The sequence below is a fragment of the Desmodus rotundus genome, chromosome 10 (genome assembly GCF_022682495.2).
Source record: "Desmodus rotundus isolate HL8 chromosome 10, HLdesRot8A.1, whole genome shotgun sequence".
Taxonomy (NCBI): Eukaryota; Metazoa; Chordata; class Mammalia; order Chiroptera; family Phyllostomidae; genus Desmodus; species Desmodus rotundus.
In genome coordinates, this window is record NC_071396.1 from 35,437,897 (window position 1) to 35,456,398 (window position 18,502).

General features: G+C 41.4%; 1 protein-coding gene across 6 annotated transcripts in view; it reads right to left on the bottom strand.

The window, feature by feature from the left end:
* The window catches only part of BLM (BLM RecQ like helicase), a 55,951-nt gene that overhangs the window by 15,977 nt on the left and 21,472 nt on the right, over positions 1–18,502 (bottom strand). For all 6 annotated transcript variants that reach the window (XR_006655685.2, XR_006655684.3, XM_053913283.2 and 3 more), the window contains 6 exons: positions 17,918–18,016; positions 17,561–17,709; positions 9,400–9,506; positions 7,926–8,086; positions 4,881–5,076; positions 2,298–2,488 (listed from right to left, as the gene is read on the bottom strand). Coding sequence is in view for 4 of the 6 variants with exons in the window: in XM_053913283.2 (XP_053769258.1) it covers positions 2,298–2,488; positions 4,881–5,076; positions 7,926–8,086; positions 9,400–9,506; positions 17,561–17,709; positions 17,918–18,016 (903 nt within the window). In the remaining 2 variants the exon portion in view is untranslated. The remainder of the gene's footprint in view (positions 1–2,297; positions 2,489–4,880; positions 5,077–7,925; positions 8,087–9,399; positions 9,507–17,560; positions 17,710–17,917; positions 18,017–18,502) is intronic.

Consider the following 18,502-nt stretch of genomic DNA (forward strand, 5'->3'; position numbering starts at 1 on the left):
CATGGATCATGTCTTCCAATGCTTGGATAGTCCCTTATAGGTAAGAATACTCTTAGAAAAAAAATATCCTCCATGCCTCCTAGAACAGCAGTCTGTCATGTACTGCCTGGTGACTTATGAGATGAAAAACATGCAAACTTATGAGTTTCCGATCTCTTTCAGGTCTTTGGTGCCACAGTCCATCCTTCTTATTATGTCCTGTCACTTCCCTTTCTCATTCCTCCTCACCTGTCTCCAAACTCTGCCTATTTTCTAAAGTCGCCATTACTATATGATCTCTGCTTTCATCTGTCCCAGTTCTCCAAACTAAAGATAGTAACCGCCTGTGCTTCTCCAAAGCTGCATCACACCTCTGTGCCTCTGCGCACGTAGCCCCCCGTCTTCCAATCCTTGTTCTCCTGCCACATTTCAACAACCCAAAGACTAATAGGGTTCTCGTCTTGTACAAACAATAGGTAGTTATTCTGAGGCTCTATCTAGAATCATCAGGAAAAAGTCCTCAGTCTCTCTCCTGACTCATTCCTGCCGTGCTTCTTGGTGACTCAGTATACAAAGAGGGCCCCCCCACACCTTGGCTGTCAGCACGTTAATTTCTGCTCCAGCAATCCTGTCCTCCACACATGCCAGTGACTCACTCCCATGGTCACACCCACTATTTCTGTCCAACTAATCATGACCCTTCATCCTCCAACCACCACTTCCTACCTTTCTAACTCACGGCACCTAGTGTTCTGACTCCAACAATCCACTGGAACCACCATTGATCCTCATCCGCAGATGTTCACCTAACTCAGCTGCAGCTCCACAGACAATCACATAACACTCCCTTTCATATGCCCTCAACTCCCTTGCCCATAGAAGCCACTTCATCACATCGCCTGACAGACACATCAGATGCAGTTCTCCAGCACCCGTGTCTGCACCTCTGTAGCTATACTTGGCTGGAGAAACACACAACCACGTTGACTGTTTGCACTTTCAAAACATGGTTGCAAACCTCAAGTGGACCCTCGACACTGCCTGCTAATCTCCATTCATCCTCAGTCCACCACTCCCCCATTCTCTCAGAACAGGAGTCAGCAAACTGTGGCTTCAGCCTGGATTGCCCACATCCAGAGAGCTGCTCGGTTAACTCATTGCTCCATGTCATCCTTATGGTAACACTTCCCTGGGCCACCTCACCTAAGCCTGCGTCCTGCCTCCCATCCATTAGTCCCGCCTCCTTATACTGCTGTTTCTCCCCAGTTCTTACCCTGCAAAATGGGCTTCCTGCGTATATTGTCTGTACTCAGCCTCCCCCTGCTAGAATGTAAGATCCTCGAGGGATCTATATATTTTGTTCAGTGAAGTACCCCAAACTCCTAGAACAGTGCCGGTCACAGAGCAGGCACTCAACAAATATTTGCCGGATGAGTGACCTGATTAGCTATGCTGCGTGTTGGGTGCGGTGGGTGGAGATGGCCATAAACCCACACATTCCACCCGAGAGACACTAAGTGACGACCTCTGCTTTGGCGAGTGCTGCGTGTCTCTGTAGCCGTGCTGACCACATATACATCTGTCTGTCTCCCCTGCAGTCCAGTCTAGGAACTGGCCCACACCATGTTCATTTGTGAATCCCCAGCACCTTACACAGACATTTCAAATAATATATCAAATGTGGAAATGCTCTGTAAACTGTAAAGTAGACATTAAAACATAGAATTACCATAATAAGCACAATATAGTGTCCAATTTAACAACCTCCCAAGGTTACTTTTAGGACAGATGACAGTAAACTCATCCAGAAGTTATTGCCATTATTTTTCATAGTTTAAAAAACAAAACAAACCCAATTTATAGAGTAATCTAATTGATCTGAATTTAAACACACAATAGTCCAGTTATTACAACTCTTTTGAGAACAGGATCTCTAAATATAGATTAAATTGAAAATATTTTACCTGCTTATGTGAGATTTTTTTTAATATTTACAGATTTATGATATTTCTAAAATATCCTATAATTATCAGTGTATGTATATAACGTCAGTATTTTAGATAGGTCCGGAATATTTTTTTATGGGCTTCTAATTCTAAAGACATTCTTTAGAATATTAAAATGTTTCTATCCCAAATTACTGTGGGGAGGAAGCAATCTTCCTTGTTTAATTCCTTAGGGCCTTTGATTTTCATCTAACTTTTCTTCTTTTTCTTAGCAAGGAAAGAAGGCCTAGCTATAGGAGATGAGAGAATGAATTCTCAAATCCATCTAACTTTTTAAAAATAAGACGAGAAAATTTTTTTTTCTTATTTTACCTTTGTTTTACAGCAGTTATCACAAGAAACATCTGAGTGTTTCTTACAAAAATCAGGATTAAATCCAATTTCACCAAAGTAAGCCAAAAGCTGTATTCGCCTGCATTCTGTTATATTTTCACAGTAATGTACCATGCTATACAAATTATTGAAGTGAGTCTCTCTTGTATGATGGTTTCCATCTTTTTCCACTAAAAGAAATCAAGAACATAGCAAAACATACTTATTAGGGTTGAAGAACAGTGGAGAATATCACAGAAATATTTAAAATAGAATCACACAGCTTTAAATATTAAATGAAATAAAACTATTAACAGCATTATATATCAACATGACATCATTCTACATTATAGTTAATCCCATAAGATACTAGTTTCATAGGTATAAACGCGGATTGTCGGGAGTAGGTGAATTGTTTTGCAGATCTTCATTATTCCCACTGATGAGGGTTTGCACGGTATTCGCCGTATTTATCAGACACGCATATACTGAACAGCCAAAGAAAGCAGAGCACGGAACTTTGGCAGTAGGCTGTGCACCCCACTGAGTATCTGGGATCAAAGTGGTTAAGCCAGTGGCTCTGAAAGTGTGTGCTTTCAGGGAGACCCCAGGGAATCTGGGGTGCTGCAGTGAACGCATGGGGCACTGGCGGGGCACTTCAAATTCTAGGGAAACAGCAACACCTGACATCTGTTGACACCATACAAACTACTAGTTTGAGGAAGTTCACAGTACACCACATTCCTTTCAACAACATTTTTTGTGACAGTGAATTTCCGGCACTTCTATGAAAAAACAAGTACCTCCAGAAAATCAGTGAGAAGCAGAAAATGAATGAGGGTGGCAGTGTCCAATCTGATTCCAAGGTTTGAGAACAACATGTACATACTTTCCATTTGTAAGAACTGCGGTTAGTGAAGAATGAAGTAAAAAGACATTTCTCCCCTAATTTATGAGTTTTCTTTTTTCAAATGGCTCTAAGTGTCTAGGACTTAAGTACTTACCAAGTTGTTTGAACCTAAGCTGACATAGGCTCTGTTTAAAGACACAGAGAGACACCCTGGGCTTGAGAGTTCACTCTGTACCGAGAATCATCCGCGGACCACGGAGTCTGGCGAACCCAGGCTTCACGCCACTTGCCAGCTGTGCACCTCATTTTCCCTCTGTCAGTGAGCACCAGTAGCTCGCATCCTTTCGGGTTGTTGTGAAGGTTAAACAAAGTGATATGTGTACAGCATGCAGGACAGTAGCACAAGGTCAGGGCTAAAGAAACGTTGTATCTCTAAATGGCCGCCACTACCACGCCGCCAACCACCGCTGCTGCTGCTGCCATCACTGCCGTGGCAGTGCTCTCGGAGGCCGCTTAGAAAACCTTTCTGAGGCTCACTTTCCCACGGGACGAACTCCACCCCAAAAGCCAGTGGTTAGGAGCAAATAGGGAGATCCATCACTCGGCACAGTGCTTGGTAAGTGCCATTTCTCAGGCTCAGTATGTCTGTGAAAGTTCATTCAAAAGTGGTCTCGAAGTAGGCAAATTTACTTAGGAAATGTATTTATTTTACAATCCTGACCCAACAGTAAAATGGACAAAATAACATAATAAAATTCTAAAATATGTATTCACTTTAACCCAGCAAGTCTAACTGTAGAAATTTACCCTATATAGATAATTGCACTAATACCCAAAGATATCTGTATAAGGATATTCAATATCGTACTGTTGATAATAGTGAAAAATAACAATCAAAATATCTATTAAAAGGGGACTGATTACATAAACATGAAACCACCACACAATGGAATTCTACATAGTCAAGCTACGCATAGTAACTGGAGTCATAATTACATATTAGTGTTAACTGAAAAAAAGTCATATATATATATATATGTATATGTATATGTATATGTACGCACATATAACACAATCCCATCAGCACTGTAAAATACATGTATTTGGGAAAGGTAAACACCAAGTAAGATATTGCTAATCCCTAAAGAGGGGTAGAGGGATGAAACAGGAGACGGATGCACACGTGTGCACGCATGTGTACACACACACACACACACACACACACGGTTTTGCTTTCTAACCTGGATGGTGACATGAGTCACTATTTTTCCCCTTGTACCTTTCTGCATGTTTAGAAGATGTGTTATATGCAAGGATGCATGCAGAAACTAGGTCTGGAAGAACAGAAAGGAAACCCATAACCAGAGTTATTTCTTAGGGCAGGAAATGGCATGGTTTGGAAATCTTCCGTCAGATACGGTCTGTATCCTTTGAGGTTTTTTGTTTCTTCAGTGTGTGGTTGCCTCTCACGTGGCCCCCACTGGGGACCTGGCCTGCAAACCAGGCATGTGCCCTGACAGGGAATCGAATCGGCAACCCTTTGGTTCACAGCCACTGGGCAGGGCTCCTTTGAGTTTTATATAATAACATTAATACTCTTATCATAAAAATGAATAATTTCTATATTTCTATATGCACCTCTATTTTTCTATGACTATTTAAGGAAAACTGGACCAAAAGTACCACAATAGCAGGAGCAGATTACCACTATCACTAGCCTCAAGAGGACTTACTCAGTATAAGTCTCTTCAGTCTAGTCACATCATAATAGGTATAGAAAAGCAGGCAGTGAGATATTTCCCCATCTCTTCCAGCTCTGCCAGATTCTTGGTAGTAGCCTTCCATGGACTTAGGGAGAGATGCGTGAATCACAAATCGCACATCGGGTTTGTCGATCCCCATTCCAAACGCAACTGTGGCACAGATAACCTGATATGAGAGCAAAAGCCTATGAGACTCGTAATACATTAAAAGAACCATTCTAATAAGATGCTCCCAAATACTTTATCTTCTATTTTGCTTTAAAATGTACTCTATACAACAACTTCATGTCTTAACTTGGTCCCATTACTAAGCACGGCCAATATGAGATTTCCATACTGGCAATCTGCAGTTTTATTTAGACCCAGGAAGGTAAAGAGAAGCTCAGTGTGACAGGCATGTTCTTGTGTGAGGTATCACGTACAGGAGCCAGAATCAATAGCGGTCATCTCTCAGTGTGCTGCCTGTTTGTTCTCTCACGTTTTTGGGATAGAGGTGGTTGAGGGGTGTTGCCGGGGTATCCAGGCCCATGCTGCGTGGGAACACAGGTGCTCCCAAGCGCAGGCTTTCAGGGTCACTGCTGCCAGCTTCTCCGATGAGTCAGGCACGGTGGCATTCTCACCTGCTTCAGTGCTTTACCACCCATTCTCCTAGTGACAGCAGCACGTCACATACCAGCTCCTTTTGTTCTTCAGGGAATTTCAAAGTCAAAACATGAAATTTTTATCGGAACTCATGTGAGTAAAAGTCTGAGAGTTGCTTATACTAGAAAAAAGGGCTGGAGACCCTTGATCTTTGCCTATGCAAATTACTTATTGGGAGCAAGGTGATAGCTAAACTTCAGGAACTTGATACATCAGTTTTTAGTAAAAAGTCATTTTTAAGAATATCCATTTCAGTTGCAAATTTAGGACCTATTTAACCCAGACAAAAGGATTATACCTGTAGGCAAAATTACATTATACAAATAAAGCTGCAAATCTTTGTTTAGCACTTAAAAAAATAAATTGCTACTGCCATAACAGTATTTCAAAAGCCACTGAACTATCTGGCAGCCAGACTGGGGCTACTGACAGGACTTCAGGAACTGTGAGAACCACAGAAAGGAACTGCGAGAACCACAGAAAGGAACTGCAAGCTCTGGAGCATGTGGATGGCAAATGGGTGCCTCAGTCAACGCTGGGATTGGCAGCAGTCATCCGTCTACATTTATGGCAAATCTCCTTGGAAAGAGGAAGTCTACTATAGCCTCTAGTGGTGGAGAGGCTATGGAGCAAATGTCCCCGCCCACAGGCTGCAGGGAGTGGCCCACAGGGTTCCAAGAAGCCCTGGATGATACGAGAACTCAGCACCCCAGGCCACCAATGACGTCAACTCTTTCTGAAAGCCCTGTTTCTGTTTGTTTTTTAAAAATATTTTATTTATTTATTTTTAGAGAGAGGGGAGAAGGAGAAAAAGAGGGAGAGAAAACATTGAGCGGTTGCCTCTCACGTGCCCCGTACCAGGGGCCCAACCTCGCCCACAACCCGGGCATGTGCCCTGTCTGGGAACTGAACAGGAGGCCCTTTGGTTCGCAGGCCGGTGCTCAAACCACCGAGCTGTACCAGCCAGGGCTGAAAGCCCTATTTCTTACAACTGGGAAAACTGGCTGTGTCCAGTTGTTACTTCCTTCTTTATTTCTGTATTGCTTTTAAAACTTCAGAGGACAATGATTTCTTTTGTGAAGAAAAACAAGCAAGTTTTATTCTATCTCACAAATCTAACAAGATCAAGGCTGTGTAGTTGAGTATATCATTATACCCTGACTATAAGGACTAGCTGGTCTGAGAACAAAAGCAATTATTGTATTCTTAAAAAATTTTAACCAATTTTTTAAAACTTCATTTTTGGTCAAAGTGCTCTTTATATATATGTATATATATGCATATATATTGCAGAATATTTATACTATATTTAGATTTAGAAGTTGAAAAAAATTGGCTTCTTTTTTTTTTGTCTATTTTTCTATTCAATACTCTTTTTTTAATGGTTGAGATTATACATTTTTGAATTCTACTTTTTACTACCTTTACCCGTCATTAACATCTGAACATTTTCATATCTTAAAAAAAAAGTCTTCATAAACCATTGTTTAACGGCAGGAATGTAGTACCATGATGTCCCCCATGATTCTCGCAGGACGCTTCGGCTGTTTGGTAGTAAATAGCTCTTAGGGTATTTGCTCTTCCAGATAACACTGCTGTCAACTCTACGCCCACAGCGCCAGGCTGAGGCACTGGCAGAGTCCGCCACACTGTCTTCCAGAAGGGCTCATTGCAGGAGTCTGCCTCTTATGTCCCCAACAGTTAGTAAGAGCTTGCTAATGCAATAGGTGACGACAGCTTTTCACTGCTTCGAATTTTAATTCTTTTGATTATTAGCAAAGTTGCAGTTTAGAAAAACATCTGAAGTTAGTCTTTTGTAGTTTTTTCTATACAACAGTGTCTTGATAGCCCATTGGGTAATTTATTAAGACTCCTGTTTTTCTTTCCAAATTTTTATAAGCTCTTCATTCTATGTGTGTGTGTGTGTTTAAAGATTTTATTTATTTATTTTTAGACAGAGGGGAAGGGAAGGAGAAAGAGAGGGAGAGAAACATCAATGTGTGGTTGCCTCTCATATGCCCCCAGCTGAGGACCTGGCCTGCAATCCAGGCGTGTGCCCTGACTGGGAATCAAACCCACGACCTGTGTGCAGATCAGCACTCAACCCACTGAGCCACACTGGTCAGGGCACTAACTTATGAAACTTTAAAAGGGTGAATTTTATGGTCTGTGAGTTATATCTCCATTAAAGATTTTTTTTGATTTAAGAGAGAAAAAGCAACTTTAGAAGTCTTAAAAAAAATCGTTTTTCAATTTCAGTCTTATTTTGATGTTTACTACTTACAGTGAAAACAACTTTCATTCTACACATGCAAGTTTGCTTATGTGCTATAGAAGTTATTTAATGCATTTGTTTGTCTTAAACAAGGTCACCTGGCAGCCATCCTGATTGATCCACTTGTGCTGCACTTCGTCTCTAGCAGAGTCACTGAGCCCTGCGTGATAGGCCAGAGCGGCAAGGCCGTGCTTCTGCAAGGTGTCAGCCATCGTGTCACACTCCCGCCTGGAGAGGCAGTAAATGATCCCCGAATCATCTGTCAAGAAAGAGGACTTGTAACACAAAGAACAACACGATGCACATTACGTTCTTTGAAACAGACGAATCACTACACCCATATAGTTTTCTGACAGTAGAGGAAGATCACATGGGTAGAAGGGTGCAAGCAAGGCACCGATGAGCACTGACAGTGGCAAGATCTGACCTTTAATCCTGTCCCTGCAAACGCCTCAACCCAGACGGACCCTGGGCTTCATTTCACGTTGGCAGTAAAAGGGGAGGGCACACTCACAGAAGCTTTGTAGAAAGCATGTGGCAATGTGTATCAAAAGCCTTAGAAATGCCTCTACCTTTTGACTCAGTTTCCTTCTAGAAGACTAATCTAGAAAATAGAGTAGTACAAGGACTTATGCAAAAAGTTTTATTTGAATTTTTAGAATTAGAAAAATTGTAACGGCCAACATTGGGGGACTAATTAAGACAGGAAATTATGAAATAAAATATAGTATAATTATCAAGCATTTTCTAAGTGTTTAAAAAGACATGGGAAAATGCTCAAGATATAAAACAGGATAGGGGTAGAAACACAGTGTATATAGTATGCTAACGAGGAGGAAAATGCATACAAAAATTACTGGAAGAAAATAAACCAAAACGGTAACAGTGACTTGCCTTGAGGTCAGGTTTGTCTTTGGCTGCTTTCTAAATGTTCTTTGGAGAGCATGTATTATATTTACTATTTTATTTATGTTGTTTTTAAAGTCAGAAAATAAAAGGTATTAAGAAAAAGTCATCTCTCTGTGGCAGAGCCACAGCTACTGAGCTATTTATATTAGCTGCCTGGAGAGGGAAATTACTGACTTCTTCATGGTCTGTCTCTGCACTGTTCGATTTGTTCAAACCAATTTATATACTAAGCTTTAAAAAATGAAATAAATATGCGTAACAAAAAAATTCTCCATTGAGAAGCGGGTTACACGGAAAACCACCATGAATTTCAGAATCTCATTTCAGTTAACACAGCTTACAGGCAGGCACACCTGGGGAAGGCACTGAAACAGAGCCTGTCTAAGTCCTGCAGTGACAGAGCCAGAGGAGAAACTCTGAAACCACACGTCACATTACAGGGCTGTGGCAGGGAGTACTTAATACTTTTTTGTTATGGTTTATTGTTATCAAACCAAATGAGGTTTTGCAGTACCCAGAACTGAGAGTCGTGATATTCTGCTCTATAAAGCAAGTAGGTGCTATCATAATGAGGAATGTTTCATGTGCAACTTTATATATTCTATTGCGGTACTAGAAAGACATTTATCTTCCAGATATAATTCATCACATGGCTGTACTCACGTGGGTGATGCTTTCTGATCCATTCTAAGCAATCATATGCCACCTTTTTAGGCTTTTTTGGTAACACATAGTATTTCAGATTATGTCTGTTAAAGCTCATGGTAAACCTAAAAGAAATCCCACACATAAGATTTTGTTATGAGAAAATACAATTTTAGCCACCCTCAAAAATTAAATGCTAATGCTCTACAGTGCAAACCTAATTATCAGGTTGTGTGAAATTGAATATTGTCGCCTGAGCTTGCAGGACAGAACACTGAACCCTCCTCTCTCCCTCCAGTGGCGAGTTTCTCAGAAGACACTTATGCTCCCCGCCGACTAACCACATATTCCATCTGTTCTCGGCACCGCCATTCTTGCTTTCCCCATTACCATTTTACCAAAATTGTTTTCTCAAAGTTTTTAAAACTAAAGAAAGGTGACAGAACTGTGCCTAGATCCTTGGCCCTGGAGGGACCCTCCCCTGCTCCAGGCGGCACCACCTCTGCAGAAAGAACAAGTTAAACTTAGACCACAGAGATCTCCCCCTGCCTGGGCTGAGGGTAAGGCCACTGCTGTTACAGGGCGTGGAGATCAGAGGGAGGTCAGGGTGTGGGGAATACAAATCATAGGCTTTTTGTCTTTGTATCTAAATCTAGGCTAGCCCAGGTTTTGCAGCCATGGTAGGATAAATGCGTTTGGTTTTAGGACTAAGGAATGCCTTGCATGTGAAGGCAGCAGTAACCTTCCAACTGGGCTTGGTCTTTGTGCTGGTCTTTTTTCAGACCTCATCCTCTCTGACTTCTCTGTCAGGCCACGTGGTTGGCTATCCTTACTGAAAACCTATTAGCTCTCACAATTTTACATTCCCTTTATCTCTGATTTCTTCAACTCCTCTTCCTCTGTCTTTAAATAGTACCCACATACCATTCCCAGGAGTCCCAACTTTTGCCTCCAGCTTAGTTCTTAGACCACAGCCCAACTTCCTTTTACATCAGAGATTTACAATTGGGTGTGAATGCCCCTAGGGGGTCACAGGGCTTTCTAAAAGCACAGCAGCAAAGAGTTTCGAAGGGATCAGTTTGCACACACTCCATTTTTACAGGCACTTTTTGCTACAAGACTGATCTACAAATGTTCCCTGGTCAAGACAACCTGCAGGTTACTCCTGCCCCATTTCTTCCTTTTTCAACTGTCCTCCCACTTTCTAAAAACAAACAAACAAGCAAACAAACAAGCCCTACTTTTGACCCATTCTGAACTTTACTACCGTGCACTGTTCCGGATGGAAAAACCTCCAGGACACTAAACCAAAGAAATTGCATAGTGTGGGTGTGGGTGTGTGTGGGTGGAGGTGAAACTTTCTTCAATCGAAGAACCAGAAACCCTTGGTGGCCTTCATGTTTTTAAGTGTTTTACGTATTTCCGTTAAGGGTAAGGTATTCCATCAGGAATGAAGTACTTTGGGCTTTATTGGGATGTTCTGGTTCCAGACATACTGAGCAAGGTACTGGGAGTGGAGATGATTTTCCCTTTACGACGTGGCTTCCCTCGCCCCTGGCTACTGTCACGGAATGCACTGCTCTGAGTCTTGTGAGACGACAGTCTAGCGATACTTTAGAACCACCCTCCTCTGGCATCACTTACAGAAACACTCAGAACCTTCAGAACACTCAGTGCTTGCAATGGCAGGAGGAGGTGCAGCAGATTGTGGCAAAAAAGGCGGTAGATAAAAGACTGATAAATCCTGGACTGCTGGGATCGCTCTCAGCTCATGTGGAAGGAAAGGGGCCACGTGTTAACCTGCCAGCTCAGGGGAGGGAGGTCTGCGTGGCGGCCTTAGACTCAGATATCTTTCCCTAATGAAGGTCAATCTTTACCTTACCTGAGCCTGTCTGGTGTCTGTTTGCATCTGAGATAACATCCCTTTGGGACGTCAAGATAATTTCCTTTTCCCAAACCCCTCAGAGCACAATCTCCCTTCAGAGCAGAGACCACCAGAGCCCCTCCTAGTTGTCTTGTTCTCCTGCATACCATCTCTATGTGCTGTAAACATTCATTGTTAACTACGGTGTACCCGCCAATCTAGAAGAAGTGTGTGTCTCTCCATTTACTTTTTATCCAATCCCAGAGATTTCCCCACTTTGCTTTTCTCCTGCCTCCCTCATCTGTTTCCAACGGATTTCGTGTAACCCCCTAGGCCTCCTCCTTTGATTGTAATGTATAAAATAAGGTGTTAAAGTGCCACTGTCCCGAGCATTTCTCAATCTGTTGAGATTTTGCTTCCCAGCAATAGTTGTCATTTTCACTCAAATACACTCACCACAGTTCTCTACACATTTGAGTGTTTCTTATGTTGAAACTTACAGTCACTGCCACAGCAAAGGGGACTGCGGTCCTGATACAATTATGGCATAAAAAGAATTGCTCAGGAATACAAATGATGTGTATAATCTCAAAACGTATTTGACTTCATTCGGGCTTAGGCTGGGATTGGGGTGAGTCTGCCTACCAACAGGAGTGCTGAAATGGCTCTACTCAAGAACGGCCTCACTGCCTTTTCCTACATTTTACACCACTCTTTAATTTCAGAACAATGCTTCATACATTAAAAAAAATAAAAACAGTCTCAGCAAAAAAGACAAGACAACAGCAATGCTGGTGGGAACACAAAATGGCGCAGCTACTTGGGAAAACAGCCTGGCAGTTCTGCAAGAGGTCAAAAACAGTCACCACGCACCCCACTGATTCCACTCCTGGGTCTATATCCATGAGAAACGAAAACAAAGGTCCATACAAAGATTTGTACGTGAATGTTCACAGCAGCGTTGCTCCTAACAGCCAAAAAAAGGTAAACAACCCCAATATTCTCTGGTGAATAAATAAAATGTGCCATGCTCATACAACGGATTATTCAACAATAAACTCTGAAACCATTATGCTAAGTAAAAGAAGCCAGTCGCAAAAGACAACCTGTTCGGGGATTCTATTTATAACAGGTAGCACAGAGCAGGCGAATCTACAGACAGAAGGTAGATCAGTGGTTGCCGAGGCCCCGCGGAGGGTGTGAGGGAAGAGAAGGATTGACTACCAATGGGTATGGGTGGGGTTTTTAAAAAGATTTTATTTATTTTTATTTAGCCCTGGCTGGTGTGGCTCAGTGGATTAAGTACCAGCCTGCGACCCGAAAGGTCCCCGGTTCGATTCCCAGCCAGGGCACATGCCTGGATTGCGGGCCAGGTCCCCAGTATGGGGCACATCAGAGGCAACCAGCAACTACACATTGATGTTTCTCTCCCTCTCTTTCTCCTTCCCCTCTCTAAAAAAAATAAATAAAATATTAAAAAAAAAGATTTTATTTATTTTTTAGAGAGAGAGAAAGGGAGGGAGGGACAGAAATATCAATGTGTGGTTCCCTCTCACATGGCTCCCACTGGGAATTGAACCTGCGACTCTTTGGTTCACAGCCCACGCTCAATCCACTGAACTACACCAGCCAGGGATTGGCTACGGGTGTTTCTGCAGGACAAGGAAAACATTCTAAAATGGGTTGTGGTGACAGCTGCACAACTGAATGCACTAAAAAAACCACTGCACGGTACACTTCAAATAGGTGAATTGTATGGTATGTAAATTATATCTAAAAAAACCTGGTATGTTAAAACATTTGACATAAAAATCTGAACATTTTTTTGATTTGTGACATAATTGAGGAAAACTTTGAAATGTTTACTACTTTAGTCAGGCAAATTACTTTTTACCAAAAATAATAAAATGACATGATATTAGGACATCAAGTTGTGGATCTCAGATCCAATTAAAACCAAAACAAGTATCTCTACAGCAAATGGACTGCTAAACTGCAGCAGATGGGCTACTAACTAAAAGCAGCATTCCCACAATTTGTTAAAATGAAAAAGAGAAGCCTCTCAGAGTTTATTACATAGAACAAATCTCACTTGGCCTGCTGGAAAGTGGTATGTTTAGAATTACCACATATTCTAGTTAGAGACAGTTGCCATCAACTGATACATGGATACCTAAAATGTGAACACCCCTACACTGGGGGATGGTTACACAACTCTGTGAAAATAAAAAAAAGAATAAAAATAAAAAAACCCACCCACTAAATTCTAACCTTTATTTTACATGGGTGAATTTTATGGTGTGTCAATTATATATTAAGATTTTGTTTTTGAAAAGAAGTGTTGGATTCCATTGTATTTCATTAAGGGAATACTGATGTGGCCATCAAAAATTGAGAATATTATCAGGTCCAGGGTGTCAAACTCATGCCATTTCAAGTGATGTGTTAGGAAATGGCATCGATTTGTGCTCAGCTCTTGTTGCTGTTGGAAATGAAATACTTGTCACGAGGATATGTACTAGTTTATGTGAATTGAAAAACTGTCAGAATTTTCTTTTTTGCATATAAGAAAATAAGTTTGATTTGGCTGATTGGTGTGGCAATGAAAACTGGATTTCCCAATTAGGTAATATGGTAGTCATGTCCCATTATCTGAAAGTGCTAATCAGCAGCCACAAAGTTTTGACAAAACTGTAATTTAAAAGCATACCACAATAAAAAATATGTCAAAAATACATCAAGAGAGGTGTACTGAAACTTAGTATTTTGATTCCCCAACTCTTCTGAATATATTGGATACAAGGTTCCTTTCTGTGGAAGAGAAACAAGAATATTTAATAGTCACTGGTTAAGTTTCGGTAATGCATTTTTAGGGGTATATTTCCCAGAAAAAGTGAGTAACTAATGATCTGACTTATTTTGCCAGTCAGATGATGGTTTATAATTCTTTGCTTTCAACCAAATTTGCAGGACCTAATTGAATTTTCAGCTGAAATATCATTAAAAATAAATTTTCAGGACAAATTATTATGTAATTTTGGCATACACGTCAGAAGGAATTCAAATAATTGAGTGTTATTACTACAATAAAATGCTTTCCATTCCCATCTACATGTTTATGTGGCAATGCTTCTCACTGCTTACATCTATAAAAGAAATTTGAGCTTACTGAATTCATTTGTAGATATATAAACTAAATGAAAAAAAAAGTCCTATCTCCATTAAGTTACACGTTTCCAATCAAAATTTGTACTTAAGAATTATTTAAAAAACATACTTGAGTTGTGTTCACGGCCACTGCCACACCACCATTGGTCTCTGACCAGTGCAGGCTCTAGTTTGCTGAGTTCCAGCGCAAGGAGACGGGCTGGGGTGGTGGGAAGGGGGAAGGAAACAGGTCTCTATACCAGGCTCCTACAGAGTGGACAGCCCACAAATCAACAGGTGGCACACTGGCCACCAAAGCCACACTCAAGAGCATGCCCTCTATAGGAAGGGTGAAGAAACCTTACTGTTACAGGCCTGACATTGTGGCACTTCATAAAATTAGACCTTATCAGAAGTCCACTGAACTTCTGATTTGCAAACTTCCCTTCCAGCGTCTGGTGCAAGACATCACTCAGGACTTCAGAACACATCTGTGATTCCAGAGTGCAGCTACTGGTACTTTGCAAGAGGCAAGTGAGGCCTATCAGGTTGGCATTTTTGAAGACACCAACCTATCCATACCAAATGTCCTAAACAATTATGCCAAAAGTCATACAGCTAGCACACTGTGTGTGTGGAGAACATGCTTAAGAATCCATAGGGTAAAAAGGTACCTAAGCACATGATTGCAAGTGGAAAATAGGGCACAGAAATCAGGTATTGACAGTTTTTCCATTTTCATTTGCGATTTTTTTTTTTAATGTAAATGCAGGGACATAGAGCATTAATGCAAGTCAAAATGTTTCAGTGAACAAGTTTTAGCAGCTTAACTTTTTAACAACTATAAATAAACCTGTTAAATTTTTCTGGACAATGCAAGCATTTGGATTTTTAAAAAACAAGTTAATTTCTTATTGATGGCAACTAAATGTTTATAGCATTTTTATCATACAGTAGATTCTATCCATTCACTTTACTTTTCTGAGTTGTCCTACACGCAAGTACATGTTTTTAATGTTGTCTTTTGTTTTCTTAAGATTTTATTTGTTTTTAGAGAGAGGGGAAGGAAGAGAGAGAAAGAGAGGGAAACACTGATGTGTGAGAGACAGACTGACTGGTTGCCTTTTGCACGCCCCCAACTGGGGACCTGACCCGCAACCCAGGCATGTGCCCTGACCAGGAACTGAACTGTCGCCCTTTCTGCTTTCAGGCCAGCACTGAATCTACTGAGCCACACCAGCCAGGGCTTATTATTGTTATGTTAACTGTCTATATGTCTGTCTCATTTTCCCAGTTCCTATTTTAAAATGCTGAGGAAAAGGAATAAAATCTACTTTAGTATCCGCCTTGTATTTCTCAAAAGGAACAGTATCACAGACCAGCATCAGGCGAGGAGCAGGGGCCATGGCTCCAGCCCTGCGGACACCCTGCTTCTCCAGGCCCACGGCACACCCGCACCGGGGCACTCAATCTAAACCAGGGGCTTGTTGGCAGGAGAGGATCAAGAAAAAAATGTACCAGAAAAGTGTCCGTTAAAACCTTTTACTTCTACTAAAGGATTTAAACCTTCCCAAACACAAGGTGCCAAATATATTAAAGACCTGCCCAAATTTTCACATTTTACCTACATTTACCAAAATTCGTCCATATGTTTCATTTATTCATTCTTACCGAGTGCCAATTATGCACAGGGCACCACATGCGAGACTCAGGAAATGGATAATCTGTTGCTTTTGCAAGCAGGTTCCCCCCCCCCAACACTACTAGCAAAAGACATTAAAGGTGTCTGCCTCTAATACACAAATACATATGTGTAATGTTTACTCAACCAAGCCAAAGTCTATACTTACAAGAAGTTATACAAAAGGTGAATTGAACTTACATAATTTTATTTTAACTAAGGGCATTTGGCAAATTAATCTTACCAATCTAAAAGAACAGAAGATTGCTTCTGGCATAAATTGATGGGAAAAAGCTAACATTGCCTATTAAAAACAGAAAAGCTTTCATAGACCGATGTAGTATTTGTAGAAGCAAATTTCTGGCATGCAGGTTATTCACTAATACATAAAGTATCATTCCTTAAATATATGGGATGTTTATCAATTATGGAACCAAAGTATACCTCCCCCAATTTTGTATGAACACCCCCCTGCCAGGGAGATTAACCATTCCATTCTAAGCGTTGTGATTACACACACACACTTTTGAGTGATCACAAACCAAGCACGCCATTTTAACCTGCCAAGGCCTCTCTGCAGCCGCCTTACTCTCATGACCCCCCAAGTCCTCCGCACAGCACTTCCCGTTCTTCTGGTGACCCGCTGTCTTTCCTGACCACAACGTTTACAGAGCCAGCGTATTCTCTTTGTTTCCAAATGAACAAAAAGGTGTGCTTTTACAAGTCACCCCAACATTTCAGTTATTATTGCTTCAGGCATTCCTCAAACTCCAAGCACCGTTAACAGATTGGAAGGAAAAAATATTTTAACCTTTGTACACCACAGCTGTTAAGTAAGTATTTGCTGAGCGAACGAACCTATCAGAGAATGCGCCTGTGTCTGTAAACTCATGCAGGGCACCAAATGATCCAGTACAGCCTATATATGCGGGGTGCTTTTCTGTCGTAGTTTGTACTATCGAACAATTATGGATTTGGTGCCAACAAGAAGCCCTTTGGTGCTGAGATGGAAACAAAGTAAAAAAGCTGTCACACATAGTTTCTGGAGTGTTTTCAACACTCTGGATGTCACTGGGACGTCACTGAGAAAGGACAAGCAGGGCCACAGGCTCACGTCATGATACATGCTCTAAGATGACTGGGGGTCAAATTAGATAAACAAAAGTCAACTTGCTACTGGGGTGACCCCAGGTCTAACAGGGAGGGCACGCACTTTATCCCCACTTACAAAATGGGTACCGGGAGAAAGTTTTCATTTCAGGAAGGCAAGAAAAGCCCTAGGGCCTGGTTTCCAAATTTGGCTGCATATTGGAATCACTTGGGGATTTTAAAAAACATATTGACTCCCAGCCCCCAAATTCTGACTTAACTGGCACCACGCACAACGTGGGCATCAGGATGTGTAAGGCTCCGTAGAAGGTTACAATGGACAGCTGTGTGAGAACCACTGCCCCGGGGCTTTAAATTCATGCCTTTCGACAACTTACACTTGCGGTCTGAGAATCTTCAGCTGAGTGAGGATGTCCTTCTGTACCCTGGGGTTAGCTGTGGCAGTGAGGGCCATCACTGGCACAGAGGGAAACTTCTGGCGAAGCATATTCATTCGTTTGTAATCTTGACGAAAATCATGTCCCCACTGGATGGGAAAAATACATTGCTTTTCAGACTATTTGAATCTTCCCTACATACAAAGCAAACACTGCTCACTACATTCCAAACCACCCATTCTTCAGTGAAATAGCACAATAATTCACCCAATGTTCTTTCTCCCCTCCATTCTGAAAAAATATATACAGTTGGTAGTATATATTTATCGATATTTCAGGACACAAAAAAGTTTTTACCTGACTGACACAGTGTGCTTCGTCAATAACGAACCGTGCCAAGAGCTGCCTCTCATACAGATTCTCCAGAGTAGAAATTAGTCTGTTACTTGCACAGACCTAGGTCAGAAACGGATTAAACATTTAAACACCACATCACCTCAAGGATTCTGCTGTCTTTAAATTAAGTTCTACTACAACTTAACCTGCATTAAAACCTCTAGAGAAAATTAGTTCTTATTCCAACCTATGATGAGAATTAGCAGAAGTCACAGAGAATAGCAGAGACATTTCAGAGTGGTTAGCAAACAGTTGCATATCAGGTCAGTGGTTCTGAAGCTTTTATCTGGGTCACAATATACCTGAGGGCTGTGCTTACACTGGCGACAGTGTTACAGATACTTTGCTTACGTGCATGTTACTTGGGAGAGGAGATACACAGGCACATATATTTATACATGTGTGTATATACATATATTTGTATGTACGTATATATTTTGTAGCTCTGTCCGTGGCAGGGCCTAGAAACAATGACACCCTAGGGTCAGCGGCCACATCTGGCACCCCCATGTTAAAAGACGTGTCAAAAGGACGCAGAGGCCAGTT